Genomic DNA, 23,381 nt, shown 5'->3' with positions numbered 1-23,381 from the left:
ATCAGTTTTTGCCAGTCAGTTTGCTGAAATGGTTGGCTGCTCTTTGTGCATGCACCAGCTCAAGCGTAGAGAGGGAGGGAATGGATGCTGTGGCCAGGAATTGAGGTGAGGGCTAGGGACATGGTAGCTGCCCAAATGTCATTTGTTTATGAGTATTGTTGTTGCTCTTCACCAAAATGCTCAAAATTCTTGGCATGGTGTAGTTAGAACTAAGTTAGTCGGGTTTGGTTTGTGTTGTCTTGGGTCATAAAAGCTTGGGTGTGTGATCTTCATTTTAGTAAAGCAGCTAGCTTTCCTTTACACAGTCCCTTCACAGGTTAAGAGCTTGAACTAAAACCTTTGCATTTAAAAAAGAGTTTTCTTACATTTGCTTTTGTTCTAGACAAAGTTAGAAATGTATAATTTTTCCAGTGTACTCATTCCCACTTGGGGAAGGGTCCACTAAGTTTCAAGGTTTTTCCTAAGCAAGGTTATAACCATTGGAACAGTTCAATGAGATTCTGGCTTTCCTGTTCCCAACTCCCTGTCCTCATCTTCCTCCCCAGTTTCCATAGGTTATGCACATGAATGAAGCATAATTATATACCCTTCTCAAAAGGATTTTGCAGCAGGCTAATGAAAGGCATGACAGATGATTACAGGGCAGGAATGTGCATGAGAGATTCCAGGGAGAATCCTTCAGTTAAGAACGAGAAGGTGCAGATAGTGGTGTGTGTTGTAACACAGTAGAACCCTTGATTTGAATTCTCCTGTGCTGAAGATATTTAATATTTTCTTTAAACAACATGTGATTTCACAAGGAAAGAGCAAATACTGAGTTGTCTATGAGAGGAGTAAGATGGGGCTGCAGAAAGCAAGGTTCATAGCTAAGTTAATGCCCATTTTTTTCCCAAGCTTTTAAGGACAGTCTTAAATTCTATGCCCCAATAGTGCTTTGGAAGAACACAAAATGCTCCCGACACTACTCTTAACACACATTTTCAGGTAATGTGCTTTGGGTTTTTTGAGAAAGTGTACCTGGCAGTGGATGGAGGAGCATTTCTGAAGTTGGATCAAAAGATGTTTTCTGGGAATTTCCATCTGCCATTATTTGCCATTGGAGCTCTGTTCTCTCCCCTGTATAAGGGAGCCTTAGGTGACTGAGAAGAGTATTATTAACCAGCTGCAAGCAGGAGAAATACATGGAAGAGCAATCAGTCTTTGACAGTTTGTTTTGATTCATTTTAAGATGAAGCTAATTTTCTGTCTTTCTGTCTCTTAATCTCAGCTTATGTATACTGTCTATGCTTCTGAGCTAAGTCTTCACCTCCACCTCCTCCACATTCTCTGGGAGAACTCTCTTTCAAGACAGTCTAACATAGAAATTGTAGAATGCTTTGGGCATTGAAATAAACCTCCTATTAATGTAGCTCATTTCAAGATTTTTCCCTCTAATTTACATGTTCCAGGAAAAACAAATTTGGATTCGGCCTTACCTGATTTTGTAAGTCACATCAGTGCTTTCAGGAGGGCCTGGGTCTTGAGTATCACTGGAGCTTTACATTGTTGAAAGTAGCTCTCCTCCAGATAATTCTTGAAAGTACTTGTACAAATGCATTGAGCTTGGTGCATATAGTAAAAACTGCTGTTAAATTTTAGTCTATTAAAGAAGAATGCCTAGTATAATAAATGTTCTACATTTTGATCTTAAGGCAGTATTGCAAAGCAATACTTAGTTGTGAACCTGATATAATGTCTTGCAAAGTAAATGTTTAATCAGATAAAATTCAGTATATTAAAAAAACATTGCTGTGTTGTCTTAAATTAAGCCAGTAAGGGAAGTAAAATAAGTTGAGAGTGTCAGAATAGTGAGTAGTGTGACTTCTCCTACTGTAATTCCTTTGCTTGTGATTATGTATGAGGTTTAAATGTTAAATCCACTTTTTTTTGCTTTAATCTTAATATTGAATATAGGATGCTGAAGACTGTTAACTTATTCCAGCATTTTCAGTTTTGTCCTTACAGGACTTTACAAAACTAAACTGAGTACAAATGTCTGAGTTTCAAGTGCTTGTTTCTTTCAGACTTCTAGCTGTTACATTGACCATGAAATGGATGCTAACAATTTCTTCTTTGACAGCATTGCAGAAATACAGAAAGATGTGGAATATCGACTGCCATTCACTGTAAACAACTTGACAATTAATATTAACATGTAAGTAGAGTGAGCTGTGTCTGTGCAATCTTGAAAATTAAAATTGTTTTTTTTTTAAAAAAAGAAGCAGTAATAGAATATAAGCAGCTTCCAGCTCATAATTAATGTCAGGAGCCATACCCTGGATTTGTATTAGTGGTTATAGTGATTGGAGTGAAACTGGCTCTGTACAAGATACAGATATTCATCTGAGAGCAAAATCATATTTTGCTGTTCTCAGTTCCTAAGATAACTGTGTGATTTTAGTTGAAGGTAACTAGGGGAAAATGCTTGAGGGTTTCTGATAACTTTGATTCCCTCCCACTGAAAAGAAACTTGATTGGTAATTTACTAATTGCTGCAATTCCAAACTCTTACCCTGATGAAGCTTCTGGATCATAACTTAAGTGATTTATTGTAACATTTCCTGTGAATTTAATTTGGGGGGATACTTTTGCTCTGACAAATATTGTTAATACTCTGTTCACAAATTTTTTGTTATTTTGGCCTGCAGAATTGGCCTGATATTCCTACAGGTTACATAGCATTGTATTTGTAGTAATAACATTTGTATTCAAAAGTGTTGTTGTGCTACAGCTTTTTTGTTGTCCATCAGTTGGTCAGTGCATGTGCTAATAACACTAAGTTATTATCAGTTATTATCGGTGCCTGTATGGGCCATGTACTTAAGAGTTGGACTCAGTGACCCTTGTGGGTTCCTTCCAACTCAGAATATTCTGTGATAATTGTTCCTTTGTTACACTAAAATTTTGCCCAGTAAATGCTTTTTTCAGTTTTGTGGGAGTCTGGTATTCCAATCTGTTGGAATTCTAATTTTGTAACCAAAAATTCCTTTTGTGTGCTTCATTCATTATAAACTTCTCCATAACTGTTCTCATAGAAAAGTAAGTTTATGTAATTAGTAGTAATTTTTCTTTGCATAAGAAGCTTTCTTATGCAAACTGTATCACAGAATGTCACTGTAGTAATAATTATTCTTGTATTTGCAGTTTGCTTCCACCTCAGTTTCCTCAGGAAAAACCAGTCATCAGTGTTTTCCCACCTGTGAGACATCATTTAATGGACAAGCAGGGAGTATACGTGACTGGTCCATTAATAAGTAATGTATGTATAATTTGTAGCTTCACACAGATTTACTGTTAATAGCAATTTTAATACATGTCAGGCTAGATTATTGTTAATACTCCTGGTAAAAAACATTAGTATAGATTCTAATCTCTTTCAAACTGTATTTTGGGGGCCTGAAGGCAGAAATTCTGAAGTGTTCAGTAGACTAGTAGTTATACTTTTACTGATATCATTACTGACTTGAGTACTCCATATATCTAAAATTGGTTTAAGTTATGAAGGCTTAGAAAATTATTATCACATTTTTTGGTTATTATTAATTGCACTGTTCTTCCAACTACATTCCAGTATATTCCAAATAAAGGAGAGGGATGCCTTAAGACGGTTTTGTAACATAGTTCTTTCTAGCCTAATCCTATTAGAATGGCGTCACGGTTTTAGCTTGAATATTCAGGATTTTAATATGCTGTTCCTTTTGTCAAGAAGAATGTGTTATTTTTTTGGAGTGGATGGAGGTTCTGATTCTGTCAGAATGCAGTTAATGCCTTTGTCCTTGGATATTTAAATTTTTTTTTTCCTCTTCGGTTGTTTGTACAAATTTAACTTGGTAACTAAACTGGGTTTTTTTGGTTGTTCATCAGAAATGTGGTACTTCAATGACTCTGCACTGATAATGGAATATAGAAAAGACATTTAGTTTCTGTTCAATTCTGTGCAGCCTTATCACTTTATTTGGCACTTGTATATACACAAGTTGGATTAGCTGGTATGTCCAAAATAGCTTTTCAGCACTGTCACATGGGTATAATAGACCATCAAGTTCAGCACATTTTGGAATTCTTGGATTCCAGACATAATTTTTCTTCTTCACTGGGTTTTGTTTTGTGTTTTTCCCAGTTTACAATGCATTCAGATCTTGGAAAAATTATTCAGAGTTTACTGGATGAGTTTTGGAAGAATCCTCCAGTTCTAGCTCCTAGCTCAACATCATTTCCATAGTAAGTTATCTAAACATAATAAATAGAACTGTGTCTATTCTTTTTTTAAGAAGAGACTAGACCAATTATAGGAAGGGCAGGGACAGGAGTAATGTAATGGATCTATCTATTGGAGGAATTAGATTCCCTGTCCTTGCACAATTTCATGTGCATGCTTGATGACCTGCTTGTTAGAAGAGACACTAGGTTCATTGGAGTTACTGTATCAACATGCCTGATGTAACTTTATATCTGTTTTCTTGAAAAAGAAATTTTTACATTATGAGATGAAGTCTGAAATTTGTCGTAGCTCATGATCTGAGCAGTTGTGTTTTTCATATTCTGTTCAGTCTCCCAGACCTAAGACAGTTTCTGTTGCACATGTACAGCAGAAATTGTGTGATTTAAAGAATTGTATTAAATTCAGGCTGTATGGGTACAACTGTGGTTCTCATGGCTGACTGTGATACTAAGTTTAGATATAGCTGCAGCTGTGAATTTAAAAATCTTTCATATTATTTAGAAGTAATTATGTGTGTGTTGCCCAAGCTATTAAATATTATACCATAAATAAGAACTAATGTTTGACACAGATGTTTTTTCACAACTTTTGGATGGAAACAATTTAAAATTTTGCTCTCATAAATTTTTGAGAAGTAGTTTTCTCATAATAGTGTGTGTATTTAGCTGTTCTACAAGAATGAAGATTAATGGAGTTCTATACTATATTGTAGTGTTAGACAAAAAGACTACATTGGAAGTAACTGGGAAGAGAAAATATAAAGTTTGTGGCCATTTGAAAATTCATTCTTACATCTTATATATGGTCTGGTAATTATAGTTCAAATGATAAGAAATGTGCTGTAAACAGTTGGTTGCTCATGGTTGTGGTTTTGTTTGTTTTTAGCCTTTTCAACAAACCAGCTGGAATGCCTCCTTTTGCTCCTCAGGGGTTTCCATTTCTCCCTCCATATCCACCTCAAGAAACAAACAGAACAATGGCAGCCATGCCTGTTTCAGAATCAGTTTCTTCAAGCTACACTACAGACAAGCCTGCTGCTCCCTCCTATGGCTTAATTGCTGACCTGCCACTGCCTGTTCCGACAGCAGAAGCAGTGCTTCAGGTCAGTGTGCTGAGTTTCGCTGCTTAAGCTGTCAGACACTGGCTATAAGATCCCTTAGGGCACACGGGGCATTGATGTAAAACTCAAAAGAAGCACTTGGGTGAGTGCACTTCATTGTTTTGCTGGTGCTAGTGAAACAAAACTGTCATTCTGGCTTTGGTGAAGAATTTTTTAGAACTTAAAGTCAGAGCAACAAGTTTGTCTGAGTTTCAAAAGTTGCATGCTGAAGATAATTGATTATAGGGGATTTTGTTTTGGACCTGCACTCCTCCATTATGGATGCTAACTGTGAAGCAGAGAGCACGGTGCCTGCGGACATTGCAGGCCACATAACTTTGTCAGTCTTGCCTGAGAAAGTGGCCTGGGAATTCATAAGGAGTAATTAAAACAATCCTCAGAGATAGAAAACAGCCTTGCAGGTGCTGTTTGTCTGTTCCTTGTTTTCTTGCAAGAGAAAGTCAAGGGGTGGTGAACCACACTGACCAATGATGGTGATGTGTTAGTTTACTAACCAATAAGAGTTTTCTTTTCTGTCCTTTTCACGTATCGGTCTATAAAAAAGAGCTGAGGTAATAAACCGGGAGAGAAACTTCTCCAGTTCGACTCCACAAGAGAGTCTGTGTCATTCTTTACGCTGTTCCCAATAGATCAACACCCCATAGTGCAGCTGTAGCTGTTTTTCCAACTACAAAAAATGGTTTTTTCTTTCTTTCCTGCTCAAAACTTATTAGGTGAAGGCAATGTTCAATCTCAAGTCTTTATATGTAGTGTTTTATCTTGTATGTTTATACTCAAGCTCTTTGCTGATGAACTCTGGAAGGAATTTTATTTTTAATTAAACTTTGTATCTAAATGTGTAGTCTTTAATCAAATCATGTCTACAGAAACAAGTTCTCTTAGTCTTGGAAGAGACTTTGTAGAATTTAAATTCTCTACATTCTATGGAGACAACCATTTTTTCCTTGTCTAAAATGTTTGTTTTCTGAGGGATTATAGCTTTAAAAACCACATGAAAGAGATCAAAATGTCAATCTCCTTCTCTGTTCTCACTTCCCTGAATTTTACTATTCTTCTGTATTTCCTCAGTCATCCAACTGTTTTCAAATGAAGGACATGGCAAAATAGAATTATTTTCCTCCAAAACTGACTCATCTTTTATGACATGTCACCCCAAACACCTTGAAGCATTTTCTTGCATTGGTTGAATTGTATTCTGTTCAGAGACTAGTGCTTATGCTTCTTACTGCTTTTTCTGCTCTTATTGTTGCTGGAAAATATGTGTTTTCAGTTTTTGATTAATCTGGTTAAATGTCAAGAAACTGCCCTTCAAAAACCTACTAAGCATTTCTAAACTTTGATTCAGGTTGGCCAGAACGGATTTACATACAAGATGCCTGATGTTCCTGATACCTTTCCAGAACTCTCAGAACTAAGGTAAACTTTCAGAAGGTAGCTGAACTTTCCATAGTTATTAAAAGGCACAGTTATTGCTTGCCTGTATCTGATTTTTGTCAGAAGTCTGTATGCATCACTGAAAGGGTTTTGTAGAAATTATAATTAGGAGAACTACCATGTACCTAAGTATTGGAGTCAGAAAATAACCCTGCTTTGTATTCAAATGTGTTGCTTCTTTAGGATTTTCTTGGCAGGAACTGTACTTGATTCAACACCAGGAAAAAGAGTGTTTATTTTTACTTTTTCTAACTATCAGTGCTTTGCTGTTTTCTGTGGCCTTGCCAGGGACTTAATTTCTAGTAATTCAATAAGCATAACTTTTGAAGGAGGAAATGGGACAGCTTGAGGCTGGTTCAAACTCCAAAGGACTGTAGTGCAAGGTAAATGGTGAACTGTTTTGTGAGCAGCTCAGCACATTCAGGGGTGGCTGGGTTAGACGAGTCCAGGTGGTAAATGTCAGCTGTCCCAGTGCAAATCACTGCTACATCTAAATACTTTATACACTCACTACAGAAATATTTTTATTATCTTGTTGTTATTCAAACAAACTGTTAGTTACTACTCCCAGTAGCTTGTTCAGATCTAATGAGACAGCTTCCTACAACAGTTACGTGGGATAGAATAGGTTACAAATTCAGTATAAACTGCTTCAGGTCTCACATCTTTCTGGTGGTGTCATAATTAAGCAGTTGAAAACTCCGTCCTTTCAACTGTTTTTTTTATTTTTCTCTTTGACACATTCCAAAGAACCTGTTTAGTTTAGCTGACTTATCTTTTCAGTTCTAGCAACACAGCAAGTCAAGATTTTTGCCAGTAAGTGTAATTTGTTTAAACATAACAGTCTAATCAAGCCATATCCTTTCAAGAAATTATTAAAATTCCATGATTTTTTGTTGGTAGTTGAGTAGAATGACAATGGTATTGCCACTGTTCTGAGCAGTTCTGTGCTGTATAGGTGGCACAGTTTTGGTAGCTGGGGGCCTTTTGAGTGGCCTTTGTGAGAAAAGTCAGGAGCTGCCCCAGTGCCAGCAGCAAACCCACTGCAGGACTGCTGAGTCCATTAGTGATGCAGGCACTGCCTCTGAAAACATTTTTGAGAGAGCAGAGACAGTGAGGTTTGAGGGGAGGAATGGAAAAGTGTGATAATCCTGCAAACATCAAGGTCAGAGAAGAAGGGGGAGAAGAAGGTGCTCCAAGTGCCAGAGCAGTTACTTTTCTGCTTTGCAAGTTTTGGAAAAGACTGCAGTAGAACAGGTATTTTAAAAATGTACCCTGTAGCTGTGAGAGGACGATGCTGGAGCAGTTTACCGCATTGCAGTCCAGGAAGGACCCCATATTGGAGCAGGCTCCACAAAACTGCAGCCATATATTACCCAGACTGGAGTAGTCTTTCTGGCCAGAAACTGATTGCAGTCTGTGGAGCAGGGGTGAAGTGTGACAAGGGGGAGCAGCAGGTAGTGCTGGAAATGAAGGAAGGAAGTTGAGCTTGAGGGAAAACAGAGCAATGTGTTGTAGTTTTTGCCTTTCTTGGTCACCATCCAACTTTTACTGTAATTGACAATAAATTCAGTTAAATTTTTCCAAGTGTGTTTTTTGTGTCATTGTAATTGGTAACTGACCTGATTGTTTTTATCTCAATCCCTGAGATTCTCCTCCATAGCCTGTTGAGAGGGAATGAAAGAGCAGCTAATGGGCATCTGGTAGCTGGACACAGTCAAGCCACCATAGTAGCATTATGGAAAGTAAGGCTTGAAATGGGAGGTACTTTTTAACATGTTGCTTTCTAAAATCACTGCTGCATATAGTAGAGCCCACAATCCAGGAGAACGGGGAAAAATAAGTTGTGGTCAAGTGTCACATATTTGTAAAGTACAAAAAAATGCCTCAGACTTTGATAGAAATTAATTACTTTACATGTGATGTTTTCTGTTAGATTCAAATGTACTTTCTTTCTGTTTCAATACAGTATATCACAGCTGACCAGTATGAATGAGCAGGAGGAGGTGTTACTGGAACAGTTTGTGACTCTTCCACAACTGAAGCAAGTAATTACTGATAGAGATGAGTTAGTGAAAAGCATTGAAGAGCTGGCAAGTAAGCTGTCAAAATGTTGATATGTGTGGCTGTGTTCTGTGAACTAAATCCTTTTAAAAAAAAGTAGTAATGGTGATTTTATTTTCCAGAAAAAAATCTGTTGCTGGAGCCTAGTCTCGAGGCAAAAAGACAGACAGTGTTGGATAAGGTAAGTGAACAGTAAAATAATCTTCAGAAATATTAGTGGTAATATCTGGGTTTTTTTCAAGGTGATAATGTTCTTTTTTTTTCTTCCTTCCAGTATGAGCAACTCACACAAATGAAAGCAGCCTTTGAAAAAAAGATGCAAAGACAGCATGAACTCAGTGAGGTATAATTCCTATATGTCATCCTTTAAGAATACTTCAATAAATCTGAAGTTTTGATTTGTATCTTTAACCAATAAGACTATTGTTTGGTTAAACTCTCATTTAATATGAAGTAGATTAAGTATTTAATCAGGTATGAGAAAAATGGGATGATGTACCAAAAACTTATAAGCAAAACAATGAGGTTTTTTGGTTGGGTTTTTGTTTTTTACTGCTACAATAGAAGCAAAGTTGGAAGAAAAGAGAAGTGCACATCTAGAGCTGTTAGTACAATCCTGGTCCAAACCAGTTTTAAGAATAGATTAATTTTTAAAGGCTTGTTCAGTTAATGGTACTCATTTAACATAATGAGCTTGAAAACTGTACCAGATTAAAGTGCTCAGTAACTTCTGGAATTTAAATTCTGCAATTCACTGGGCATGCTTACTTAAGGCAATGTGTTGCATGTGCTGTCAAACCTTGCACATTCTACAGCGCAATTAGGGAAGTGTTTAATTCAGAAAGTGCTGGAGAAAGAGAATAATTTCTTGGTATGTTTATCAGGGTATTCATTAGAAGATGTAGCTTCTAATAAACCACTTTCTGCACTAAAATCTTCATAATTTGCAAGACTAGGCACCTGAGAATGCAATAGTCTATCAAATAAGCATACATAGTACCTGAATTTCAGAATGCCCTCAAAATAACTAAATACAAAATTTAAAAAAAAAATAAATTAAAAAGTGTTGCATGATGGTAAACCAAATTATTTCATAGGTGGTCTAAATGTGTTAGAGGTTTCCTCACTTGAAAATCAGAATAGTCTGACTCCTAATGCCTCCTTTGACTTCAAAGAGGGCAGAGAAAGTATCATGGATAAAAATTGCTATTTTTGCAAGAAACCACTTTAAAACAGGACATAATATGGTACTGCTGTAGTCCCTTTACTTTTTTCTAAGTTAGATTTGCTGATTCAGTGTAATGATGGATAGAAGGCTGATTGGAGGAGTAGCAGCTGAATTTTTCTGCTTTTTTCCCATATATGCTAGAGCTTTATGTTTTGATGTTTGCTGTGCACTACATATCTCCTGCTCTCTTTCCTTCAAATTTCCAGACAAGTATTTTTACTTGTACTGTGAGTGAATTTTAGTTGTCTTATTATAGCAAACTCTGTATTTTGTACTAGATTAATTTAACAGTAAATTTTTGATTACATGAAGGTTTTAAAGTACCTAAGTAAAAGATTTTTCATAGGGTAGATGAAGCTTAGGCCAAGCATCTAAAATCTATAAATATTTTAATTTTGCAGTTCTGGCTCTGTACAGACTCCTACTAGATGTGAATCATGTCCTGATTAACTGCCTAGACATATTTGAGAAAAATAATGAAATTGTGTGCAATAAACAGGAGGTTTATAAGAACAGAAAAATGAGTTTACTGATTTAGATTAGCATCCCATCTACTTCTTGAGTAGGTATTTTTTGCTTTCCTGTCTTCTTCTCCACAATCATTTTGAGGGTATTTAAAAGCTGAGCAGTAAGTGCTTTTTTACCTTTTTGTAATTCTCAGGTTCACAACTGATTTTCAAAAGCAGACCCTCTTTATTGAAGACACTTGAAATGTTAGTTCAGAAATTATGCACTTGAGAACTTGTCAGATTTCCAAGCTGGATGCTTTCTACAATGTAGGGTAAAAGTTGAAAAACTATTAATTTATGTGAATGATTGTGTGTCAAGACCTAAACTAGCAACACTTCTCTTACATTGAATCCTTTCTAGTTTAACAAGCTGTGCTGTTACTTGGAGATGGAACTTCATCTGGTTACTTAGGCTTTTATGTTATAATAGTATCCCATATTTATATAGTCATTTATCTTCTTGGAAATATAAATTTTAATGGACAGGTTAATATTACATTGGACTTTTTATTTTCTTAGAGTTGCAGTCCAAGTGCTCTGCAGGCCAGACTTAAAGTAGCTGCTCATGAAGCTGAGGAGGAGTCTGACACTATTGCAGAAGACTTCTTGGAAGGCAAAACAGAGATAGATGACTTTCTTAGTAGTTTCATGGAAAAGAGAACGGTATGTAATACACAAATAGTTCTAATCCAAGACATGTACAACACATAGTGAATAAATTTAGGACTGTTTTTTTTAAGAGTTTGAGCAGTCCTGTGATACAGATCAGTGCTTTAGTGAGCTTTGACAGAAGAAAATATCCTTAAATGGCTTCAGTCTATTTAGACTATAATCTACATTCCAAAGGCACATACTTTTAGGATGGGAGTGTAAAGGTCTCCTGTGTTAGATCCTGTTCACGTGTTGTTGTAGACATTTTTGTGTCAATTTTTTCTTTATCTTGTATAGGAGAAGAAAGCCACATGATAAATTTCAAATTTGGAAGTTTTAAGTAAACTGACATGGTCAATTAAACAACCTTAATGTTTAATCTATTAAACTTCTTAAATAAATTCTGTTGATGGCTATCATCAAATAAGTAACTGAGGTTCAAAAACTACCATTCTTGCTCATGCTGTGACAGAAGTAACTTACCAAGTAGTGTAGCTTTCTTTAAAGATGCCCCAAAAAATGCATTTTGTGACATTGAAAGTACTCCTTTTATAAGTGATTTTGGATAGAATAATGTTATTGATATAGCCCATTGTTCAGCCCAAAGCTTGGAAGGGAGGTAGGTCAGGCAGGTTTTCTTTCTTTAAAGAGTCTGTGAAATAGCTAAATCATGAAGCAGAAACTGCATTATGCATTATGAAAAACTGCATTTAGAATTCAGTCTTATGTGTTTTGTTTCATAGCTCTGCCACTGCAGACGAGCCAAAGAGGAAAAACTTCAACAGGCAATAGCAATGCACAGCCAATTTCATGCTCCGCTATAGGTAAACTTTGTTTATTAAAAAATTTACCTTATTTACACAGCTGGTAACTGCAAATGGATTTGTTACAGTGTTTAGGGTTCTAATAACACTTTCTGTGGAAATCAAGCATGTTCTGCATCTGTTGTTACTTGTATTTAAAAAATACGAGTGGAGAAATTAAAATATCTAATTACAGAAATTTGTCTTTACAGACTTCCTGCAAACTACACCTGCCAAGAGAACGAATGAAAATCCCAATAAAGCACACTTTTTAATAACTATTATTTGCAAATAAGCATTTCATCTTATCTGGTTGTATTTATAGAAGAGATTGTATACAGAGTTGGGATGGTTTTTGTACAAATTAGAATGTCTCTTTATATTCTCATTGTACTCAAGAATTCTTCTATTGCAATCTTTGCATTAATTTCTTGTATTTATTGTTGATAGTTATAATATTTAAGTTCCCTGCTGCTATTCTCCATTATTCAGAGATTAAATATCTAAACATGTAATTTTGACTAGCTTTTTACATTTTTATAAAAACATAATTCATATCTTTTGTATTTTGAACTTTAACCATAGATTTGGCTTAATCTGTGGAAGACTTTAAGTGTTGATGGGACTTCGGAAACTAAAAAGTTCTTAATGGAGATTGCCAGTGGATTCACAAGCTGACTTTTCTTGAAGCCAAAATATTAAAGAACAAGTTTTTTTACTTCTAAGTAATAATAGAAAACTAAGTATAGCTTGTATTGTGTTTTGGATAAGTAGACTGGGGATTAAGCAAAGGATGTGTTGGAACAAATTTTATTTGAATCAATATAGAATAAATGATATCTGCATAGATTTGATATGTTGCTTAGTAGCACTGATGCACTGATTTCAAGAGTGGCTTGGTACCTACCACTAATTAAACACAATTTTCATCTAACTATTTTCTTTTTTTTTTTTTTTATTCATAAAGGAATAATAATCAGGTCGCCTTCCTGTTTCTGTTTTATGCAATATAAATACATTCATCATGTGAGGAACTCAGAAGAAAGACTTTATAAAGACTAGTTCTGGGGTTCTTTGGAAAATACTTATTTTTTCCTAATTTTAAGAAATAAAAAAACTAATTCAGTTGTAGTTGCATGGTGTCATATGGTAAGGCAGGTGATGGCATTTGGAAGCAAAACTTAATTCTGTGCTTTAATCAATGAATCTTGCCTCTGGTAAGCTGACAGTCTTGGGATGGGTATATCTGGTGAGAATGGATAGGACCAAATACAGTGTTCTGTAGGAGAAAAATACAACCCCTAAATACTTGCATGTACTTTCTCGCTTGCTATTGCAAGAAGATACATTCTTTTTCCTAATCTTAAAGCATAGGTTTTCATGGAGACAGTCAGGGAAGAAGGAGAAGTAGAAGGAATTGTACAGTTTTGAGAGTTAAATAGGATAAAGTGCTGATTAAGTAATGTATCAGAAATCCTGCTTCTTTCTTGTCAGGAAGCAGTCTGGAGATAAACCTCTTAGCCAAGACTCTACCTGTGTGTTACCTAGATAGGATCACAGAACATGGCAGGTTCAAGACTCAGGCTACAGTCTAAGCATGTGCTTTTCCATATCACTGATCTTCAGTCCTAAACTTGATATTCTTCCAGCAAAATATGGTATTCTGAATGGAGAAAAGTGAGTAAGGAAAATCATGTAAGTGCAAGAAGTCTAGTCCATAGGATAGTGGGGCTTCAGTCTCAGCCCTGACATTCATTACAGTCGTGTGATTGTCCTAAGCTGTTGTTTTTCAGGATGAGTAAGCTTTTCACTGGTATGTTATAGTACTTATTTTAAAGCTGATCCAAATTCTAAGATTAGATGTCCCAAGGAAATAGATCTGTGGTCCAAAAAAAGATACTCAGGTGTGTGAAAAAAAAATAAACACTTTATAAGGGGACTGGTTAAGCAATAATTTTAGAGAATCTTATTCCAAAAAATGTGCTGCTTTTATATTGACATAGCACTCCTGCTAATGTGCTAACTGAAGCCTTAGATTATGTCAACATCCAAGTGGTTCTGAACTTGTGTCTATGAGTAGTGTGATTTCTACAGCTCTGGAGAAGAACTGGATATAAGTCATCACTGTTGCTTTCTTGGTAAAATCCCATCTATTTTTGTGCTGAGTTGTTGTTTCTGATATCTTTCTGGGGATCTAGTTAACACTCAAGACTACACACAGTACTGTATGGAACTGTTTTTTTTGTTGTTGTTTCTTATGAACAGAGAAAAGCATAGATGACCAGACATATGGTGTTCTTGCTGTATTGGGCTAGTATCTTCTTCATACGTTTTATAACAGCATGGGAGGACAGGCTTCTGTTCTCATCTGCCAGGTATTATGGTACTCTGCTGTCACTGCACACTTTAGCCATTTCACCTTCAGGGGATTTGCTAGTACAAGTTCTGAATACTTCAGCTTTTCCTCTTATGTTAATTTTGTGAGCAAATTTTCAAATTAGGAACTTCTCATGGAGTCTTTCGGATGGTAGTGGAGTAGTATCTACAAGAAAATGTCACTTGTTCAATGCAAGTTCAGTGTTTGTTGTTTAGGAATTGGAAAGTTCTCTTTTCTCCCTTTCTATCCTCTGATATTGTTACTATTCTTTGTAATTTTTCCCTTATTTTTAGCCCCTTTAGTCACAAACCCATCCTCTAGAAAAGAAGCACAGAAGTCTCTGTATTCAATGATGGTGCATACTGGATTAGCTGCAGGAATGCTGCACATGCGAGAATGTTTCTGCTCTTCAAGGGCCTACCTGCTGCTGGTTGGGGTGGTTTTTGAGGGATTTTTTTTTGTTCTGTTTTTCTTTTCTTTTAGTCCTACACTGGTTGTGCCTTCCCTGGTCTACTTCAACCAGAGGACTGGGTAGAACACTGATAACACTCTATCAGAGCTAGGGATTTTTGCTTCTAGCATGCTGGTAGCTCATTGTTAAACACATTCTTTACCTCAATTTTTGCCAAAATATGGAATGTAGGTGTAAATCCTGTTTCCCATAAAATGTAAGAGAATGGCAGCTGCTGTCAGATGCGTATTCTAAATGTTTTTGAAATATGCCAAGTGAACTTCTAAGCAATCTGAAATAACAGGGTATGTATAATGACTTGTTTCTTGGGAGCCTTGCACAATGTCATGCTTAGATGTTCTCCCAATGGAAAAGTCAACTCAATGAACAAGAAATACAAGAGTAAGGAGATGGCTCGGCTCTGATGTTCCAGTAGTTTGGAAGAAGTGTACATTCCGTATTGTAACTGCTAATTGAGTCTGGAGTTTGCCTAATTTTAATACCTGATCTTACAGCTAAATCACAGAATCAGGTCAGGTTATAAAGGTCCACACTGGATGATTTGGTCAAACCTTCCTGCTCAAGCAGGGTCATCCTAGAGCACAGGGCACAGGATTGTGTCCAGATGGTTCTTGAATATCCCCAGTGTGGGAGGCTCCACAACATCTCTGGGGAATTGTTCCAGTGCTTGGTCATCAACACAGTAAAGAACATCCTCATAATCAGGTGGAATTTCCTGGGCATCAGTTTCTGCCGTCTGCCTCTTGTGATATTTTTCAGCACCACCAAGAACAGCCTGGCTCCATCCCCTCAACACCCTTCTGTCAGATACTTCCAGACATTGATGGAGTGCCCTCTGAGTCTTTGCCACCCTAAACAGGCCCAGCTTCCTCAGGCTATTCTCATAAGTGGGGTCTTCCACTCATCTTTGTTGCCCTCTGCTGGACCCGCTTCAGGAGCTCCATGTCTTTTTTGTTCTGAAGATCCCAAAACTATTCTACCCCAGGTGCAGGGCCCTGTAATTGCCTTTGCTGAATTTCAGAAGGTTCCTCTGCCCATCCCTCCGCTCCACTGAGATCTTTCTGAAGGGCTGCACAGCACTCTGGGGTATTGATTGCTCCTCCCAGCTGTGTTTCATCAGTGAACTTGCTGAGGAGGCACTATGCCAGCCACCACTGCAAAAGAGAGTGATATGATAAAGTCAGCTCTAAGCATATGTACTAGAATTCTATTATTCGCTCTTTGCATACTCTGCCAGCTTTGCCACTTTAGGACCTGGACCAAATGTGGAAGTTAGAAATCTTACAGTTTTATACATGTCCAAGTTCTAACTACTCTCTTCAAATACTAGACTAAATTTTTATAAAATAGAGATTTATGAGACCTTCAGGTAAAACTCAGTTAAAACTCTGGCAACAAAGTCAAGTATCACAGCCTTAATTGTTCTAACAGTAAATACTGTAACATGTTAAGCTTACAAATAAATATTTTAGGATTTTAATATATCTTGCAGTCATCTAACTTACAATTGGGCATTGCACAACTTTTTGAGTGGATACAGAATTGTGCTGGAAGTGGGTTCAGTACAATACTCAACGCCAAACTTTTTATCTTCATGTGCAGTGGTTTGAGCTTCTCCTGTTTAACCATTTCAACAGCAGTAATTCTTGGAGCTACCTTAACTAAAATGGGCTTTAAAAACCTGTATTGCATCTCTGGCTTTTGAAAATGCCTTGTTTTGGTCACTTACCTGTAGGTATCACATTTCAATCCAGTAATAAGCTATAAAGAGAGCCTGTATTTCAATAAGGGAATACCTCAACATAAAGAACTGTGTTCTTTAGTCTTCAGAAAATTCATATGAATAACCTTAGCAACAGACTTAGTACTTGCCTGAATTCAGTTATGTTTCTGGTGGACCTGTAAGTCTTCATTAGCTTATTTACAGAATGACATATTAAAAGACTAGTAGGTTTTATTTTAATATGTTAACATGATTTGATTTGCTGGTTTCAGGTGTTTTGCTGGCAATTTAAATAATAAGTAAATTGGAGTATTTATTTTATCTTCTTATCATCGTACTGTGGCACCTGTCTGAATTCAGGGTTTGCAGTACACTTGGCTCTAGATCTTTGGCATATTTTTCGTGTGCCTTGGTGCCATCATAAGTTGACCTACTTCAAACTCACACAGCACATGTTCCTCCCTTCCCAAATGAATTGTCAATGACTTACCTGTCCTTGGAGGATTTTTCAGTCACTGTGGTGTTTACCTGTCTGTACTACAGTTTAAGGGTGACCAGCCAACCTACAAGCTGCACTCAGCTTTCAGCCTGCACCCACAACCAGCCCCTGGCCTTGGCTATGTTTGTGAACACATACAACTTGAGAACTCTTGTGTGCAGATCACAGCAGTGTCCACATAAAAGCACTAAGCTAGCTGGTCCACAGTGAGGACATTCTTACCTTCATTGTAAAGGCTATCCCCACTTTGTTGCTACAGTTTAATTGTTAGTTTGTGTCATTAAACACCTTTCATGCTGTGAACCCATGCCCTTGTCTCTGTCTTGGCTTGCCTCTGTCTTCAAAGAATGTGGTTCCCTACCTTACTTGCTGATTTTATAAAAAGCTTTCCTTCCCTGCCTTCCTCCTTTACTTTCTGTTTCTCCTTTTTTATTATTTTTAATGATACCATGTTGTTGTGCCCTCCAACTAATTAATTTTGTTTCTCAGCTTTTTAGAATCCATTACCAGTTTACCACGTTTGTTTCTTGTATAGAGTTGCCAATAAAAGCAGCTGGCAAATAGTTTTCCTTCTGTGCTTCAGATGGTGACGTTCATACGGTAAAGAAGGCTTCAGCTGTTTGATCCCCTTGCCTTCAGTGTCTCTTAGAGGCACATTTTGATACTAAAGAGCAGCCTGAGCCTAGCAAGGCCTTTCAGCAGTTTAGTTACATTCCTCTGTGTCTGTTTCAAATTACTGTGGGTTTATTGCAGTAGGCAATTTTGCAAAGATTTTGCAGTGAGGCTACAAGAAAACAATGTAGTTAATAGAGAAGTCTTTTTTTTTCATTTCCTAAAAAAAAATAAAAAAAAATACAGGGGTATAACATGCTCCCATATCTCCTATATAATTAATACAATTGATGAGAGTCTCAGTTTTTATAGTTATCAGTTGTAGATTCCTCTGCAGCTGTAACTACTGAATTGAAGTATTGGAGTAGGGAAGATACAAGAATCCCTTGATCTCAGTGACAAAGTGACTCTTGAGTAAATTAAGAACTCTGTTACAAAAATCAGGAAAGCAATCCTTTGTTTCATTCTCTGATGTGAAGTAACATAACACCTCAGTGTTTATTTGAAGGTGTTTCTCATTAGCCTCATAATGCCACAAATACATACAGTACAATGAAAGCAGTAGTTGTTAATGCAAAATTCCAAGGACTACAAGACACATTACAGAAGGCTGCTAAGTGAAGGCTTAATAAAGAAAATGTTAATATGTTAATATTTTACTTGTAAAGCAGTTAAAAGGAGTTGCTTAACAAAGACAGTGCTTTGAATTTGCATATCTTGTTCTGCATTTATTTCTAGACATGTCTAGTTGAACACAATATCATCATATACAATTTTACACTTCAAATATGTACAATAACATTGCCCATTTTCAGACTGATTTTTTGGCAGAATATTTGTGTGTTTTGTTTTCATTGCTGACTTTGTGGCATGTTTCTTTAGTTTGAGAAAACCCATTCAAAGTTTCCTTTAATGCCATAAAGTTTACAGGCTATGTTCAAAATATGAAACACTTTTAAAAGTGCAGTTAAAATCATGGCTTTAATTTATTAAAAATTCATAAAGATTAAAAACCAAAAGGCTAGATTCTCAACAAAATATATTTTATAGTTGTTTTTATTTGAATTGAGCTATAGTGATTTATCAAATTGAGGATCTGGCCTTTCCAATATAACATTAAGATAAACCTTGCTGTTAAGAATTATTTGTTCAAAGACAGCAACTCCCTTCAGAGGATAATAATAATACTGAAGTTTACCTATCCACTTTTAATAGCATGTTCACAGAACAGAATGAAAAGCCATTCCAGAAAAGCAGACTGAATAATGAACTCTAATTATTGTAAATCAAGGTATATTTATATAATACAGTTCTTTTTGTAGGTCTGTACTTGAAGGAATAGTATGAAATGCAGTCAAAGTAAACTTTATTACTACTGCTTTGCTCTACTAGAGTTCAGTTCTGCACTGTCTCCAAGTAGGTAAAAGCAGCCATATGAATTATATTTTTAAATGCTGGCTTTAAATAAAATTAAAAAAGTAAAAAAATTAACTTGAAAGAGTTGCAGCCTAATACGGCTGGCCTCCTTTTCAATGAGTTTCAAGACGTTTCAAATTTTTGAACATTTTTCAGCTGTTTATTCCTGAACTTCTGATTATGAAAACTATTACTCCTATTCTTAAAAATATGAGAATTCTTATGTAGGTGGTTTGGAACAAGAGTAAGACACAAACAAACTTGATAGCAAACCATAAAGAGGCAAGAGTAAACTGTCTGATGTACCTTTTGTTACTAAGGGGTGTTTTAGCACAAAGGTTATATTCCTTGAAGTTTTGGTCACAGAAACTACTGAACTTTCAACACTGGTTGAGAATTGAGTACAAATGGGATGCATTCAGATGCAGGAGCAGCAACAACTTATTAATGGATTTTTTTGGTCAGGATCAAAGCTTCATTTGTCCCCTGAGCCAGGGTGTCCATTTATTAGTTTTACTTTGCTGTGAAGGATTTTAGTAGGAGAATGTGCAAAATAATTCTTTGAACCTCTTGTGAAGAAAAAAGCAAAGAATATTCATAATATGTCTGAAGGCAAATGAGCTCTACAAAAATAAGTTTTGACTGCTTCACCAGTGGCTAACAGTAATGCATCTTCAATCTTGTTTATGAGAGTACTTTGAAATTTCACATTTTAGGAAAAGAACTATTATCCTGTGCAATAAATAATTATGGAAATGTACAAAGTAAGGAATAATTATGTACAGCATTGATAAAACAACCACCATATTGGATTAATGAAATATAACAGCAGATATTACCTTTCTTTAATGTTATGTCTTACAATTAGCAATAGCTTGTTCTGCTTAGATCTTTACTTACACAATTGCACAGTTCCCTTTCTTTGGATTATTTATTTAGGCTACAGACCACTTCCATTTCTCATCTGGTGAAAAGATGTCATTCCAGACTGTGTAAGACTTTACATCATCTGGATCCTTGCTGCCCTGAAGATATTTCAGCCTGCCAGAAACACAGCCTCATCAGAGTCCTTGCCACTGTCTTCACTAGGCAAGCAGCCACCCCCACTTGGGGACCTACAGCTTAAGTCCTCCACACCAGACTCCTGATCACTGTTGGCTGAGAGGTCAGGATCAGAGCTTTTCAGGTTGTCCTGTGTCAAAATCAGGGCGGAATCTTCATCCCCTTGAGAAGGGCTCCTGGATGGGAATGATTTCAGATCATTGCTATACTCCTGGGGAGTGTTAGCTAAGCTGTTGTTGGAAGTATACAGTCCAAACTGTTTGCTTTGGTCCTGTTGCTTACTCTTGACTTTATTATTACTTGATTGTGATTTCTGAAGATTTGCCAATCTCTGAAATAAAGGAAACAGGATAGATCACGTGGACAAATCTAGGGCCCAGAAATCTTCTTATATAGACTTGCTTTTTTTCTTTTTAAATAAACTTTTAGAGACCAACCCACCCTTTAAAAGTGACTATTTGCATTTATGGAGTATTAAAAGTACACAGTTTTGTCACAAACCAATGCTGAGTTACAGCATTCTTAGCTACAATTCCCTCTGAGTTACAGAAGGACTAAATTTATTTCAATAGTACCTGTACACCAACACAGGTAAAATTTTATCCTTAAAGAAAAAACATCTACTTTTGTGTCTTAAATACAATAATTTATCTGAGAACAAAGATGATGGCTGAATATCCTCATTCCAAAAAGGATGTAGTGTGTAGGGGACACATGTGTGGCATATGGAGCTGGATTTCATTTATCATCAGTTACCAAGTCTGGAGTATCAAGCTCAGCTATTTATTACCTCTTGTAAGACTTCCAGCTCTTCTTCCAGCTGCTGAGTTTCTTCCTTCACTGCCATCAGATAATCAGTAACTGACTGTCGAGGATGCAGCCCCTTTTCAAAGCGGTTGTACATTCCACTCCAGAACCTGGAATTGATGGCAAGGTCAGGAATTTTCCCATTTGGTGAAGTAGCCTCATGAGATTTACGTGCATGTTTGGCTTTTTTCCCCCCAGACATATCACCCTAAATGCTATGACCATGCTTATTCATCATCAGAGTGCATACACATGAGTTCACAGACTACTTAGAAAGGTTCATGGTTCATTTGTATTTCCATCCTGGAAGTGCAACTCATAGCTGGACATAGGCAGCTCAAACGTACTCTGACACACAATAAAAGAAAGATGAATGTAGTTTAGATCACAACTGAGAAAAGTTCACTGAAAGGTTCACAAAATTTTGCAGGCTTTTTTTGGTATTATTTTCTTGTTTTACACTATGGGATTTAGAGCAATGGTAGCTATAAAATAGCCACGGATAAAGACAGTTTTTCATATTCGTAGTTCTCAATTGTTGTTCAACTTGCCATGTTTCAGCTCTGAAATTCTGTATTACTCTGGTGCTCCTCCTGCCTTACTGGCAATAGGGCCACAGGCAGGCCCTGTGTGTAACCAGTTCACCAGACAGGTTAAGTAACCGAGCCCTGCTGTCAGCTGCAGCTGTCTGGCCAAGTAGCTGACAGATATTTTTGGAGCACGTGCATGCTGCTTGGTGGCTTATTATTCCTAGCCCAATAGTATACTATTTAAATCACATTCCCCCTTAAGATTATCATCTGATAGCTCATGCTTGGAAATCTTTATGCACCCAAGTAATTAGATTAAAATCAACAGGATTACTCATCCATTGGAGGATCTGCTGTATCAGTACTTCTTTTATAAATCCCACTATCCCAAAGAATACGATTAATGACTATTTTTAAATTGTTTTAAAGTGGATGTGACCTGGTATAGCAGACATGAAAGAATTCAATTTCTGTCATTTACGATTTTTATTGACTTCTTAACAGGTGCTGTTACTTGCAACTGCAAACAAACTGATCAGTTTTACTTAAATGACAGTTTTAATGAATATCTATTTAGGTTCTCCCAAAATTTGTTAAGAATAATGGCACGATTAACTCATAATGTCAATAATAACATTTCTAAAGTGATGGTATTTTGTTACATTTTAAAAAAAACAGCAGGAAAAACAACTTCATTTTACCTAATATAACAACATAGGGAAGGTCTGGGGTTTTTTTACAAAATATTTGTTTCAGCAATGAAATCATGTGATTTCTTGAAAAGATCCTTTTTAATTTTGACACCAATCAATCCAAACTAACATCACAAAATCTTGGAATGGAAGAAGTTAAGACAACTATAAATTTAGAAACAGCAGACAAGAACAGGACTGAAAGAGGCACTTCTCAGTGGAAGAACTGAGTAACCATGAAATTAGGACACACAACTATCAATATAGCTTTAATCTTAATCTTCTTTTCAGACTAATACTGTGTTGTGGAATGGTACAGAGGTGTTGGCTGACTAGGGGCAAACAAGGAACAAACACATTGCATCTGAAACTCGATTTACACTCTATAAACTCTATTTCTATAAAGAAATACTTCTATGGAAAGGCATTCTGTTCTGTACTAACCCATGCTACAATTCCCAGCAGCAAGTGATACCACCTACTTGTACAAGAAGTTGCATGGAGCAATCTGTGGGTGCAGGGTCCCTTGGGTTTGACTGTGGCCTGGCCTGTATAAAGGATTCAGGTAATCAGAACGATTTTTCCACAAGTGAGCCCACAACGAATACGTTCGTTCTTTGATTCTGAAAAACAATACATTAAATAAAAATACATTAAAGCCTCTATTACAGTTCAGGGATAACTAAAGCTTAGATACAGCATTCTTCTCCTCTGTACTTCCAGTTTACAATCAGCTTCTTAACAGAATTAGACTTAAGTTACAAACAGAGAAACAGAAACCTATATTCCCTTGTTAGTCACTAAAAGCCAAATCTGTTCCATTTCCCATAAAGCAAAACCAGCTAGAGTGAGTAGGTGGAGAGACTGGTTCCTTTGTGAGGTGGAGAGGATCATTTCCATAAAGTGAGCTTTCAGACTGATCTCTGCAACAAAGGAATCCCCACATTTAAAAGCACTCCTGCTGAGCTGCAATTTCTTACAGTTAGGTCTTGGGATGTGGTGATCTGTGAAGGTTTTGATTTTAAATGGACTGTGGCACTGTGGCTGCTCTGCATTTGAGCAGTGAGAGGGACAAAATAGCAGCAGCCAGCAGTAACCAGCACCTTCCTCTCAGTGCTACT

General features: G+C 36.6%; 2 protein-coding genes across 10 annotated transcripts in view; one reads left to right on the top strand and one right to left on the bottom strand.

Annotated features, from left to right (window-relative positions):
* On the top strand, positions 1 to 20,550 carry VPS37A (VPS37A subunit of ESCRT-I). Of its 7 annotated transcripts, none has more exons than XR_004496850.1 (11): positions 1 to 105; positions 2,120 to 2,194; positions 3,184 to 3,298; positions 4,160 to 4,260; positions 5,147 to 5,363; positions 6,727 to 6,797; positions 8,785 to 8,912; positions 8,980 to 9,060; positions 9,154 to 9,222; positions 11,136 to 11,279; positions 12,011 to 12,037. XR_004496850.1 is itself a non-coding variant. In XM_033513395.1 (11 exons), the coding sequence occupies exons 2-10, from the start codon at positions 3,254 to 3,256 to the stop codon at positions 12,089 to 12,091; spliced, it is 915 nt and encodes a 304-aa protein (XP_033369286.1). In that variant the 5' UTR covers positions 2,120 to 2,194; positions 3,184 to 3,253; the 3' UTR covers positions 20,109 to 20,550. The 7 variants fall into 7 exon arrangements, 5 of the variants coding, with proteins under 5 accessions (XP_018861931.1, XP_033369286.1, XP_033369284.1 ...); XR_004496851.1 differs by having other exon boundaries at positions 2 to 105; positions 8,785 to 8,916; positions 9,002 to 9,060; XM_033513395.1 differs by lacking the exon at positions 1 to 105 and adding an exon at positions 20,109 to 20,550 and having other exon boundaries at positions 9,002 to 9,060; positions 12,011 to 12,091.
* The window catches only part of MTMR7 (myotubularin related protein 7), a 41,459-nt gene continuing 36,298 nt past the window's right edge, over positions 18,221 to 23,381 (bottom strand). For all 3 annotated transcript variants that reach the window (XM_019006384.2, XM_033513392.1, XM_015624614.2), the window contains 3 exons: positions 22,743 to 22,883; positions 21,022 to 21,148; positions 18,221 to 20,562 (listed from right to left, as the gene is read on the bottom strand). In XM_019006384.2, coding sequence (XP_018861929.1) covers positions 20,206 to 20,562; positions 21,022 to 21,148; positions 22,743 to 22,883 — 625 coding nt within the window. In that variant the 3' untranslated portion in view covers positions 18,221 to 20,205. The remainder of the gene's footprint in view (positions 20,563 to 21,021; positions 21,149 to 22,742; positions 22,884 to 23,381) is intronic.

The sequence above is a fragment of the Parus major genome, chromosome 4 (assembly GCF_001522545.3).
Source record: "Parus major isolate Abel chromosome 4, Parus_major1.1, whole genome shotgun sequence".
Lineage (NCBI taxonomy): Eukaryota > Metazoa > Chordata > Aves > Passeriformes > Paridae > Parus > Parus major.
Note: the sequence above shows the minus strand (reverse complement) of the source record. Positions and strands in the feature narration are given on the sequence as shown.

Bases quoted from the DNA above. Each gene is read 5' to 3' on its own strand.
- VPS37A (XM_019006386.2), top strand. From the start codon at position 29: ATGGTTGGCTGCTCTTTGTGCATGCACCAGCTCAAGCGTAGAGAGGGA. The intron at 106-2,119 runs GTGAGGGCTAGG...CTTCTTTGACAG, and splicing joins TGCTGTGGCCAGGAATTGAG to CATTGCAGAAATACAGAAAG. The intron at 2,195-3,183 runs GTAAGTAGAGTG...TTGTATTTGCAG, and splicing joins TTGACAATTAATATTAACAT to TTTGCTTCCACCTCAGTTTC.